Genomic DNA, 13,280 nt, shown 5'->3' with positions numbered 1-13,280 from the left:
CCAAAGTAATAAAGCATGAAAAACAGAAGACTTTTTTCTTGCATTCTCCTGGTGGGGACCCATCCTGCCTGCCTGCCCACCCCCAGCTCTTGTGTCTGCCTCCTGGGCAGCGAGAGACCAGACCCCACTGCATAAGGATCCACACCAGCAGCTGCCCCTATGTGGAGTTGCACAGATGTGACTTAATGTCTGCCTTTCTGCTGAAATGCTTGATTGTCAGAAACTGGCTTTTCCTATTTAACACAGCTGTGGTTGTTCCTATCCCCAACATTTGAGTTTGCACTAAAAAATAGCTTCCCCAAACGTACGGATTAAATTTCAGCCTATTCACAAAATTGTTTTCACTATGTGCATATGTGTAATATGTGAGGAAGGGAGGGCAACTGCTTCCCAGCCATGCCTCAGACCTATACCGCAACGGCACAAAATTGCAACTGAAATTCATGAGGCAGCTCCTTCATCCTGAAAACAAAGCGCACCGGGCTGAAAGGCCTCATCTACTGGACTCCCTGCAGGGCCCACTAAGGACCAGTGTGGCAGAGAAGCCAATAATGCTGCTGCCTGGCACCAAGCCACCCCTCAGAGTGGGAATAGAGAGCTGAATCCTGAATTAAATGAATCTGCTTGATTCAGAGCAGGATTCTCCCTCCTGTGACAAACATTTCCACCTCCATATCAGTCTCACTCAGCCCCACACCACATGCCGGAGGTTCCTGACCAGTGTGGACTAGGAGAGGATGTCACTGCTTCTCCTTTAGGTAAGAGACAGCCTGTCCCCAGGCCTTGCATGCCATGGCAAGAACACTCCAGCCTGTCTGCCACAGCTCTGTATGGCTCTGCACTCACTTGGGCTTAAGCGTAGCCTTTGGAATGGGTTGGTGGCTTGAAATGAGGCTAACGTTTACTGCCACAGCAAAGATCAATTTAAAGATAATGAACCTCTCAGGTCACACCTATCTGTTGCTATCAAGGCAGAATAATTAAATCTTAAGTCTAACAAAAGCTGTGAGCTGGCACAGGGGCCTGGAAATAATGAGATATTGAGTCTTTCATGCCCAGGTGATGGGGTCAGTTCATGCAGCCAAGGTTGCTAGTAAAAGAAAATCATTATTATCTGATGGCTGCTTGATGGGGAGGTGAGCTCATCAAAACCTGCCCTGACTCTTATCGCGGGTTGTTTCTCCAGGACTGGTGCCAGGCTCATTCCTGTGGCATATGAGCACCTTGTGAACACAAGACTGATTTGGGCTGTGGAGTGTGAACACCCCTAAGCCTTCAGATCAAGAGAGGGGCTCTGCGGCAGGTTTGCACCATGCAACTTATGCCAGAGCTGGCATGTAGTTAAATACAGTCTGTCACTCACCAGGGCTGTCAGCTGGGTACCTTCAGATCCTCTGGCCCTGTCATCATGCCTGCCCATTTGTTTCCCTGAGATAGTTCACATCAGTTTTCATTTTGGATCCTTCCCTTTTTGCAAGGAAGAGGCAATCAGGGTCTTGTGGAAAGACTCTTTTGAGAAACCTCGAGAAACCTCTGTCCCCAGCTGTGTTCAGCTGGCCACCTTGCAGTTAAATGCAGTATCTGTAAAGACGACAAGTCAGTGGACCTGACATCAGAGCTGGTCAACACATTAATCCAGTATGAGGCCAATACCTGTTGCCCTCTGGTGTAAACTTGCATGAATCAGACATTGTCGAACTCCTCCTCTGCTGTCCTTCTTCTTCTTCTATCTCAATTCTTTCAGAAGGCAAACAAAGAGAGAAAGATCACATTGCTTCCCATTCCTCATTGCCAACTAATCCAAGCAGTTTATTTTTGTTTTCCCTTAAGCTATACTTTTCCTCTGTTTCCCTTGGGGGCATATTTTTCCTGCTCCCCGTGCTCCACGTACTCTGCTACTGGTGAGTATCTCAACTGGCTGAATTAAGTGAGACCTTCAGCCCAAGTCAATGACATTTTTATGTCTGCCACAGTCACTTTACAAATGGCATCAGCTGATGCTTAAGTTTCAGAAAATGCCCTGGACATCATTTCCCTATAGCACTGTCTGCTTTAGAAGTCAAATGCCTGAAGCCTGAGGAATATTGGCACTGCTGGTTGGAACTATCCTCCCCTGGAAGAAGAAAGGCAGCGAACAAGTCCATGCAATCACTTCTTACTTTAGGTGGCCCATAACCCAAACATCATCAATACTGCAGTCTCAGTGTTTATGACACTGTGGGCTCTCAAAAAACAGCATCATTCGGCCCAAAGTATCCCGCTTTTCAGCTAAGCGTCCCTCCTCCACTTTGAAACACCTGGGAACCTCCTGCCCCAGCATTTAACAGTATCCCTGGTACTGTACACAGACACACAGCTCCAGCAGCATTTCCAGAGCAGAATCAGTGACCCACCTCTTGGCGAACAAGGGTGGGAATTCTTGTGTTGGGCTGCTGCAAAGGAAGCATAAGATAACAGTTAGAGAAAAATTTGGAGGCAAAAATCAGACCTTGGGCAGGGGCAGCTCCCAAGGGGATTCTGACCCATAATTGACTCATATGGTGCATGGTATTAGGGATCACATAGCACCATTTGGGCAGCATTGACAGGGACTGGGTGTGTTAGACCTGTGCGAATTACAGAGCAGATAAGCTAAACATAGGAAGAGCAGCCAGTTATAACGTGAAGTAAAGGAGTTTCCCCAAAGGGCCTTTTTGATTCTATACCTTCCTGATGGTTGTTTTTATCCCTGCACACAAACATGCCTCCCTACACAGCACACCATCTTTGGTGCATCAGAGAAACTAGTAGCCAGTGCAAACTCCCTTCTTAATGCCCTTATGAATCCTACCCAAGAACTTTTTTCCTTCTGGGCACTGTCGAGTGTTGCCAGCACATCCCCTCCCTGCTTTCCCCTGCACTAGCAACCTCCCGGTGCCTCATTGTGTCATCCTGAGTTACATCAGGAGGAAAAGGATTCACACCGAAAGGGAGCTGCAAAAAGCTCATCATAACAGTTCCTGGGAGATCAGAGATCTTGGAAATCTGCCTTTCTCCTCCCAGGAAAGAGATGGACAACAGAGCCTCAGACACCAGGAGCTCCCACACACCCTTCTACACATTACTGTTAGGGCTTTTCACAGAATTACTTTGAAGCTGCAATTAAGATCAGGATCTTGTCATTCTAGCTATTGCTCAAATACAGCATAAAGACAGACTCTGTCCCAAAAAGCTGACCCAAACCGGATGCAGTTTCTTACAGTGGTCTATATATTTTATGGCTTGCCCCTTCCATCCCACTACTTCCTGCAATGAAACTGGAGAGAGGAGGAATGCTAAGAATTGAGTCTGAAAACTTGGGTCTTAGTTGTCAGTTCCAGGGAATTAGGGAAAATATGGGGTTTTTTTCTTCCTGAAATGTTATCCCTCTCAGTAGGAGAGATGTCTCAAGATTTCTAGAAGATTTGTCCCATTCTGCAAAAACCAGTGAATCTCCTTGGTACTTCTAGATAGCTGGCAGCTAAGTCTTTTCCACTCAATAGAGATACACGCATTGCCTTCAGCGAGTCTTTGGATCAGGCCACCAACCCTGTGAGACCGTGTTCAGCAGCCTCTTTCCTGTCTTCTGCCCCAAAATTCCACCATGAAGACTCACCCATTGCTTTTCTTGGCCGCTGAGAGGACATAAGCACGTTCCCTGCTGGCAGTGCGTCTCAGGACACTGTTGGCTGCCTCTGTCCTGGAAGGGAAGGAAGGAGTCACATTCTGCTCATGCTGCTAGTAGCTGCTGAGCGTAGCCCTGAAGAGGCTATAGGTGAACAAGCCAGTAGAGGCTTGTGCTGACCCTGATGGAGCTCCCATGCTCTGGAAAGATTATGAAATCCAGACAGAGCTAAGACGAGTAACAATGTCTTATTTTTTTCCCTAGCATAAATCATGCTCTTCATACTGGGTCACAGTGCTCTCTCATAGATGTAAAGTGTCAGGCAAAAAAGAAAATCATTCCTCCTCCAGGAGGGCAGAGAGAGCTCCCCTTCTCAAGACCTGGACTGTTGCAATATAGCATACCATGGGACAAAAAATGGGATACAGGCTTTGCAGCTGACATGCTACGTGGATTGTATGTGTCTATACAGATGTCAGAACCACTGAACGTATCAAAGAGGAAGTGCTGATTTCAGAAAAATTTCTTGGGGGGGGTGGGAGGAGGAGGGTCTATCTCCAGTGGACAGATCACTAAGTTTTCATTTGTAAAAGCCCTGCATCTGAAAAAAACATTTTTAGAAACACAACAAGGACTTTTAGAAAGCAACAAGGGTTCTGGTTGCCTCAGATGCTGTACCCCAGGCAGGTCTGTCACACGGGAAAAACACATCCTGCTCATGACGTGAGGAATGAGAGACCAGTCTGGATCCAGATTTAGATGAAGGTCCCCAAGTGGTCCAGACTCAAAGGCGCATGTGTAGACTGTGGGAGGTGGACTTCTCCCTTTACTGCCAGGCTGTTTGCATGCTTCTATCTTTTCACATAGACAGGATACACTTGATGAATTCCACAACCCAGCTCCAACTGCCAAATTAATTGGGCTACGCTGTCAGGTTGAATCATGTCAGGCTTTTAATTATATTTTGTTGGGAGTGCAGCTGCCTGTGGGCATAAATGTGCTCTGTGTAGAAATATCTGCTTATTATTATTTTATTGCAGTCAGCCCTAATGGATCAGCTGTAAACTTCATCAGATTGACCCTCCTCCCAGTAATGAACAGTTAAACTGAAGTAAGTCCACTTGCCACTGCTCCTGCAAGAAAACAGTGGTCCCCTGCAGGGCATACCTCTTTTTATGTTCATCTGGAGTAAAAGGGACATCCTCCTCATCCAAGTCCACTGACCTTTGCTTGACATTATATGGAGCTCTGAAATACAAAGAGAAGGGGAAAACCAGAGTGAGGGTACTGCCTCTGCAGACTGTTCAAGAGGCAGCACAAACAAAACCCTAAATAATCCAAGGGCAGGCCATGTAGAAATGGGTTCAGGCACTGGAAGCGTTGCACAGGAGTGGGGAAGACACTTGTATTTTTCATGTGCTTTGGGGTACACATAGGATTTTGTTTTCTTAGTGCAGGTGTTAAGCCTAGAAGGAGATTGATGTTAAATGCTCAGCTGCACTTCAATGGCGGAGGCAGTCTTTGACATGAAAAGCAGCGTAGAAAAATGTCAGGAGGCCTCTCCTTTCTGTTCTGCCAAGAGGTCTCTCCTTTCTCCTGGTTTCAGAAAGGCCAGTAATGCTGTAAACCAAGCCCCCAGGCTGCATCCTCCAGTTTCTGCCTTAGTTAAGATCAAGTAGTAAAATTTGCTCCACACAAAGGCCACTGCCAGGCCAAGGAATGCCTCATGGCCCAGACAGGCCTGGACGTAGCACCAGGAAATGATTCACTTTCTAGTGAAAGCTCTACAATGCTCAGCTGATCAAGTGATCAGCCTGACTGGGCATCTACATGCAGGTAGCTTCATCTCTGAGGCTCAAGTGCTGCTGATCTCCTGCAGCAGCTGCTCAGTGCATGGCAGAAAACACTGTTCCCCTTTGCACACTCACAGTTTCTTGTAATCCTCAGTTGTCATCCTGTAGCCAGAGGAAGAACGGCACTGGCTGGATCCCTTCACTGCAGTGCTGCAGATAGCACAAACCACATCTGTTAACATGACCCTCCTAAGCTCTTACCCTTTGCCACCCTCTCCCCCAGGTGGACTCATGCTTCACAAGACAGGGAAAAACACAGTGATCCCAAAGACTCAATCTCTGAATTCAGGGAATGCCATTTAATGGAAGGGCAGCATTCGTCTTCTTTTCACAGCCTTGGACTAGGATTTGAAGTCTACTTTGTTTCCCCCCCCAGGGCCACTAGAGTTGTCAGAGTCAGTATGGGCATACCCTTCTGTGATACAGCGCTACTTCATCACAGGATCAGCCCGCGAAAGGGAGGAAGACACCCTGTGGCATCATGCTTCTCTCCAGCTGAATCAAACAGGGGGAAACATGGGGTTTCAAAAAGTTTAACTTGAACTGCAACAAAGCATCTGCTGAGATCAGAGCTATGCTTAGATCTTGTTTTCTAAAATTAAATGCAAGTGCCTCTCACAACAAGGTGGGTTTCAAAACAGCTGACAATAGAAACATCAAAGTGAAGTGTTCCAGCTTTGCAAGGATTCTTTTTGATTTGTGCCCCAGTCAAAACTACTTGCCAAATTAAGTCCAAATCTGTGAGTAGTTTCACAGTCAACTGTCCTCCAACGCTTTGGTGAAGGAAATACAGAGTTTGATGCCATATCTCTTTCCTATGTCATCTTAGTGGAGCTGTTCATTTAACAGTCCCGGTCTTCCAGGGTTTAGCAGGGATTTAAAGGAGCTCAGTGGAATCCCACAAGCACTGGCCAAGGTAAAAGGATCACTAGAAAGATATACAATATTTAAAAGCTCAGTTTCATGAAGAACATGAAGACATACAAACCTTTTCTGTGCTTCTTTGGAAGATGAAGAATCTGGCAAGGAAGGAGTCTTATCAATGGTTCTTGTGAACACTCCCCTGGAGAGAAAGGAGACATGCTAAATTTGTTGCAGGGAAGAGTTTGGAACCACAACTAGGAGAGACATGCAGCCATTCTTTGGCCAAACAGTATCTGTGTGCCCTGCTGGGAGCAAGCTGTTGGCTCAGGACACAAAGAATTAGCCAGTGCTTCCTTGGAAGAGTCACTCTGAGAAAAGTCCTTGCTTTCCTACTCCTTGGCCTTTGACAACACTGTAAAATTAGCTCCCATGCAGGCTTGAGTATGGCATCACAGGAATTGCCAACCTGTTTGGGATCAGGGAGGCATCAGATTCTCTGTGGGGAATGACTGATGTGTCAGAGGAAGCTGAACAACACAGTGGTTCATACACTGAACCATCACCAGTGCTGTGGAATCGTGGAATGGTGGAACATTTTCGCAGCACACTCATCCTTTCATGTGTGATCATTGTATCGTTCAGAGGAGATCTGATTTTCTGTTAACATCACCAGCAAACTAGCTGGTATACATGATACCCAAGAATATCTTTTCACCAAAGAACTCCTTGAGCATCACCATGTTTCCAGCTAATAGAAGAGCCCAAGAGAACAATATTTCTCATATTTGTTGCTCCTGATCTAGTTCTCCTTCACCTACAGTCCAAGTGCTTCTTGCGATTCTGTATACCAACCTGATGAGGTAACCGGACTGAGGCTTGGAGGCAGAAGACCTGTGCAAGGAACAGACATCAGTCAATTGAGAACACACAGGGAAAAACAACAGCAGCAGCAGTACTAGAAGGAAATGTCCACAGGACACATGGCTGTCAAGCCAACAGTCTAGCCAGATAAGCCTTGGGTGATAGCTCAGATACTGCAAGAAAATTGACCTCAGAGGGATTCTTTAAAAATGAATAACCATCAGAACATGCTCCATAAAAGAGTTCTATCAGAAAAGCGAATTTTAGAGTTAGTCAGTTAAAATTAGCCACACTGACAGTGTCTGCTGGCTCAAACATAAATCCTCAGATTGAAGACACAGAGCGGGAAAACTGGGTATAGATCTTTGTTGTTTTGTCACAAGAAAACATCAGCTTCACAATAACTTTTCCGAGTGTCTGTTCTCAGGAGAGGATTATAGCATAGCTCCCCAGAGGGAAAGGAAAGAGATACCATTAGGTGGGGATATGGCCCCTTGCATCAGGGCAGGAGGAGATGTCCCTGGAACCTGCTTCAACACTAGGTTGGAGGAGTCTTCATGAGAGCAAGGTGGGGACCATGATGGCCAGGCCTCAAGGACTAGGTTCCCATCAAACTGGGCACAGACAGCCTCCCTCTATCCCTGCCTGGATACTACCCTCTCTATTATCTGTCTGTTCAGGTGCCCTTAGGATCGGAGGATAATTCAGGCTGTAAGGAAGCTCAGGAGATACCTGGCCTAACCTCCTGCTCAAAGCAGGGTCAGTCATGATGTCAGACCTTAGCAGGAGGGCAGGATTACACTGCTCACCACTGTGTATCTGAGGTGACTGTCAAGCTCAGATTTATCTTTCCCCCATCAGAAACAGAAATGCAAACTCACTGCAGGCATAGCCTAGCTGTGGAGTTCTCAGAATGGGATGAGCTGGAGCATGATGAGTGCTGGGCACCATCCCAAGTTCTTGCTCCTGCACCGTCCTCTGAGCAGGCACCAGCAGGGTGTAGCCCATTGCAGCCCCATTCCTTAGCAGTCTCCCAAGCACTGTACTTTGATGAGAGCTGCAGGGGGGCTGAGTAGTCGCCCAGCTTGGCATACTAATGCCTGTCCTCACTTTGCAGCATGAACGGATCCAGAGTATCCTGGAATCCCTGTCATGTGTCTGGTGCTGACTTCAGTCCCTCACATATTTGCATGAGATGAAGAGGCCCCTTCAGATGTCATATTTCCAATGTCACAAATGTCACTGTTAGTATTTTATTGTGACCAATAAGCACAACATTGCAGAGGGAGGCAGAAAGGGTAGGGCATGCCAGGGAAAACGTCCTAATTGCAACCAGAAATGACAAGAGCTGGCACAGCAAAGGGAAGAGTAGGCAGGAAACTGCTCAGGAGAGACAGCAATGCTTTCCCATCAACAGCACTGCAGGCAGCAAGGAGCTCACACACAGGGCTAAGCCCTTCCCAACAGTTTTATATTTTAGGACTCCAGTCCTACAAGCTCTTAGGTCCCTGAAGGGTCATTGTGCTCTGCTCCTGAAGCAACACTGGAATCCCATACAAGGCCTCTCTTGCTGTGAGGAGCCCCCAGGCTCAGAGCACACTGATACTGTATCAGTGCAGGAGCCAATGTGCAATGGTGATCTCATGGGATCACAGCCTTGATGGCATCCATTCATCTGCATCGAGGACATCCATCTACCCATTCAACCGTCTCTCCATCCATCCATCTGGAGTTTGTAGGAGCTGAGACACGCTTGGTATGCTTGGTATGAGGTGAGAATTTGTAAGACATTGTATTGAACAAAGCAGGCTTTTCTCAGGAACTATATTTTTCAACACAATCACAGCAGTGAATGGGCATGAGGAGTTGAAGAAACACCATACACTTGGGAAGAACCAGTAAAAACATTCACTGATCCCATGAGGTAACACAGAAGGGAAATGACGAGAAGGGTCCCCCAAATTACCTGTCACTCTGGGGTGCAATAGGTGCTGAGACTGAGGATCCCCCATCAGCCCGTCCAGACCTGAGTAAATAGGAAACACAACCACATAAAAAACTCTTGATCTTACTTAGACTTGCCAAACAAGGCAATGATGTTTTCTGAGGGAGCTGCTAAGAGACAAGCAATTTGGGCTTGGTTTTGTTTCTAACTAAACAGAGTCTGATGCAGATTGTGGCTTTCACTGGTGCAGGGGTAGCTGCATGTCATACCCCTGCGAGCTGCAGGGGGAGATGCAGACCTGCCTGGATTATGCCACTTAGAAAGTCCCTGGAACCTGCTGGTTCCTGGAAAGGAATCTCTTTCTGCCCCTTTTTTTGTCATGCCAGAGATGGTGAAACAGAATCTGACTTCATGCAACTTTGGAGTTCTCCTGAGACTTCAAATCTGCCTGTGCTGTTGGATTCACAGCTCCCAGAAAAGGCCATTTCTCAGTGTTTCTCCTCAGTGTGTATTTATCAAAACTAAATAGGAATACTGCATCCCTTGGGCATTGTCATTTCCCGTCATCGTGGGGACCCCACACCATGCCAGCCCCACATGAACTTTTCCCACAGACTGGGGAACAGAGTACTCATGAGAGGTAGATGCAGGAAAAGGAAGGAAAAGGAAGAGCATGTCTCAGTGGCCATACTTACAGCGGGCTGCCCTTCTTCTCCTCTTCAGAATCTGAGTTCTGGTGATGGATCCAGCTCTTATCCCCTTTCAGCGTGGTGCGAACCTTCATCTGCCTTATGATCCTCTTGCGGTCCTCATCTGTAGGTGGAATCACACGTCCTAGGAGAGGCAAAGAAGAGGAAAGAAAGGAGAGAGCAGAAGGGTCACTGAGAAAGGGCAAGAATTCACAGTGTTTGCAGGTGAGCTAAGGGCAAATCTCAGACAGTAGGGAGCACAGATTTCCTTCCAGTCACAGAGATTAAAGCACAGAAAAGTCTTTTGCTACTTCTGATGGAAGATGGAAACAAGTTGTCATCTACACTTCAGGATCAGTTTGCCCTGGCTTTCCTGGTGTATCACCTCCTCTACAGAGATTCGTACAATCTTTCTATTTCTCCTTTCAGAGAACTGTTTAACATTAACGAATCATTTTCTTTCAGGAAGATCAAAGACATACAATGGGTGGTCTAATCACACATTTAAAAAACAGTGAGTTTCCTCTGGTGCTTCCCATCAGATCAGCTTTTTGGTTTGCTGAAGAGGATAATACTTGTGGAGCGTGAAGTTGAGCCAAGGCTGGAGAGATAGAGATTAGCCATAAGATGCAAACACACAGCACTCAGCTTTGTCTTGTGTCCTGCCAGGGTTAGAGGACACACGCGCTTTGGTTGCTCATTTCCACATTTCCATTGTCAAGTGCAGTTTCAAACACGTATTGTCAATCCATGTCTCTCTAAGGGCCCACAGCTCGAAATGTCCTGTCCTGTATAGTCTCTCCTTTAGGATTGTTACATCAAACAGCAACTCAGCCCTCCTCCCCATTTTCTTCCTTGCCTCTGTTCAGACAATGAACCATAACTACATTCCCTGTTTGAGGAAAAGTCAGCAATGGCAATAAAACATAAATTTTAAAGGTAGAAAATTGGAAAGTGTTATAGATTAGGAGATGCTAAATCCTCTCAACAGTACAAAGATCAGGTGAAAAAAGGCAGCACAAGTTAATGGGGAGGAGCACTGGGGCCAAAAAGGATTAGAAGCAAGAAGGGAAGGTGACAGGAGGGTGAGGAAGGTGTCACAAGGAAAGGGAACATGCAGCTGACTGAAGCGCAGGGCTTCAAGAGTCCTTGGATGCCAAAGTCCTGCTGTATGACATGGGTTTGACCAAACTGAGTGCAGCTGGATAGAAAAAACAGCATTTCAACTGGGAAATTCCCCTTCCAGTTTTTTCTTGTTTGGGAAATAGCTGTTTTCCCATGAGAAAATCATAAGATGAAGACCAGATGAGGAAATCTCCTTCTCCATGTGTTTCTAACTATCTTCCATCTCTTGCCATTTTGAAAATGACTACTAAGGGCTGAAAACATTAGGCCTGCTCTCCTCATAGCACTTGGACCAATACAGCTTAGAGGTTCAGAGACACCAGCAAGTTACTGCAGCTTAACAAATAAATCCTTATCAGCCAAGCCAAGGAAACTGCCTGTCTGCACACTCTTAGCCTGTGGCAAACACAAAGTAGTTCAATTTATCTACCAGGAAAGGAGGGTCAGCTAAGTCTCAATATCCTGGGCTTGAGGTACACTATAAGGCTGCTCAGAAATAGTTATCACCGATCAGCCGATATGCAGTAACCTGTTTAATCTATGATCCATGATCATGTGCTTCAAGTCTATGTTATGTAGTGAGGATATGATTTCTTTACCAAATGGTCACAACAGATCACCTCTAAGGAGAATGCAGCTATACCAATAAAGAGAATGTCCTTTGCCATGTGGAATTAGCAATAAGGGTTGAAAGGCACAGCTGTATTTGGGGGCAAGGATGTTAGGCCAAAAGTAACACTCCTCATGGAGAACACTTGAAAAGGGAAGGGCTGCTTTCCTTAGTAATGAAATTTAAAATGAAATCCATTGCCTCACAGAAACAAATAAGGCTCTTCTACTCTTCTCCAGATTACTATTTCAAATCACCTATGGATTTGGAAGCATCATCCCACCTATTCACATCTAAAGGTTCAGCAAGCATTTGTTGTTTAAAAATTAAATCTCAGAATCTGCCACAGAATTCTGCAGCCTGGGCATGTTCTCAGGACAAATCAGAACAACTTGTAGCCCTGGTGAGAATTTTTCACACTCCTTTGATAATAAGAGATTATTAAGAGTGTATTATTAATAAAACACTCTTATCATTACCGTGTGAAGGTAACACACTGCACAAGGATGGTCTCTACACCACAGACCTTGTATTTTACTTGTAGAAGAGATGAGAATGGGATGTGGGTAGACAGGGGTACAGAGAAGCCATCCTGGTCAGTCGCTGCTGTGGCAGCTAATTGCTGTTGTATTTTCAGCAGACATTTCAGAGAAGAAGGACTTTAAGAAGGGTCTTGAAAAGAGAAGAATATGGTACTATATTATTTTACACTCATCTCCAAAACTCAGCCAGGCTGTAAGCTCTCCGTATCTTTGTGGATACTGAAATTCTAGCCAAATGAACATAATTCTGGAGCTGTTGCTCAAGTAGGTCTCTGATAAGGAAGAGGTGTCCTTATCCCTTGAACACGCTGCACTGGAGGAGCTGAGCTGAGAGGTTGTAGTTGATACAACTGAGCAAAGAAAACAAGAGAAAGTCTGTGGCAGAGCAAGAATCCCCAACAGCTCAGGGTGAGGAAAAGAATTACCTTTGCTGACACCCAGAGACATCATGGTTCTCAGAAGCGCCTTCTCCTTCAGCTCCTGTTGGAAGGCAACAGGCCCTTGGAAGAAATGGAAAAGGGAAAAACAGATCAGTAGTTCTGATATAAACATCTTTGAGGCCATGTGAGGGGGGGAGCATCAGAACAACGTCCCAGTCATGAACCTGGAGGTGGGGGAGACTGTGGCACAGACACCAGGGAGCTGTCATTTCTCCCCCTGACATGTACCTTCTGGGGCTGTTCAGCACCCAGGGACAGTGAAATCACAGGAACATGTTCTCCTAATCTGCAAATTCACAGACAGGTCATGACAGATGTGTCCTTCCAGGTCCGGGAGGGAAGCAAGGGAGGTGCACCTTAGCAAAGGTGCCCAGAGCCGCCCAGACCGGACAGACACCACGATGCCTTTTGCAGTCCATAAAATGGCCGAGACTGTACTGGTGTTGGCCCCCACACTATCTTTCATCCTTCGCTTGTCTCTGAGAGGTGCTCGCAACTCACACAGCCACTAGCTTTTGCACCAAGTCTCAGCTCCTCTCCAGGGCCCCCAAGATAGGGCAGAACAAGACAAAGGTGCTTTCCTCTGCCTCCTGCCCAGCTCCCATCTCACAATTTAACATGGCAATGCAGTGCCCCCTCCTAACAGGCAGCACCCAGGGATGAGCAGTTGCAGAGCCTCTTCCAGCCAGCAGCCTCCACCTTTTATTT

The 13,280-nt window shown here is 46.4% G+C and overlaps 1 protein-coding gene across 4 annotated transcripts in view; it reads right to left on the bottom strand.

Annotated features, from left to right (window-relative positions):
• ZNF185 (zinc finger protein 185 with LIM domain) overlaps positions 1 to 13,280 on the bottom strand; it is a 56,147-nt gene that overhangs the window by 26,104 nt on the left and 16,763 nt on the right. For 3 of the 4 annotated variants that reach the window (XM_067304401.1, XM_067304402.1, XM_067304404.1), the window contains exons 2-11: positions 12,558 to 12,632; positions 9,862 to 10,000; positions 9,188 to 9,247; positions 7,213 to 7,251; positions 6,485 to 6,559; positions 5,572 to 5,646; positions 4,811 to 4,891; positions 3,635 to 3,718; positions 2,394 to 2,432; positions 1,654 to 1,737 (exon numbers count right to left, since the gene is read on the bottom strand). In XM_067304401.1, coding sequence (XP_067160502.1) covers positions 1,654 to 1,737; positions 2,394 to 2,432; positions 3,635 to 3,718; positions 4,811 to 4,891; positions 5,572 to 5,646; positions 6,485 to 6,559; positions 7,213 to 7,251; positions 9,188 to 9,247; positions 9,862 to 10,000; positions 12,558 to 12,582 — 701 coding nt within the window. In that variant the 5' untranslated portion in view covers positions 12,583 to 12,632. The remainder of the gene's footprint in view (positions 1 to 1,653; positions 1,738 to 2,393; positions 2,433 to 3,634; positions 3,719 to 4,810; positions 4,892 to 5,571; positions 5,647 to 6,484; positions 6,560 to 7,212; positions 7,252 to 9,187; positions 9,248 to 9,861; positions 10,001 to 12,557; positions 12,633 to 13,280) is intronic. The other variant, XM_067304403.1, reaches the window with a different exon arrangement.

The sequence above is a fragment of the Apteryx mantelli genome, chromosome 13 (genome assembly GCF_036417845.1).
Source record: "Apteryx mantelli isolate bAptMan1 chromosome 13, bAptMan1.hap1, whole genome shotgun sequence".
NCBI classification, from domain to species: domain Eukaryota; kingdom Metazoa; phylum Chordata; class Aves; order Apterygiformes; family Apterygidae; genus Apteryx; species Apteryx mantelli.
The sequence above is the reverse complement of the archived record's forward strand: the minus strand, read 5'-3'. Positions and strand labels throughout refer to the sequence as shown.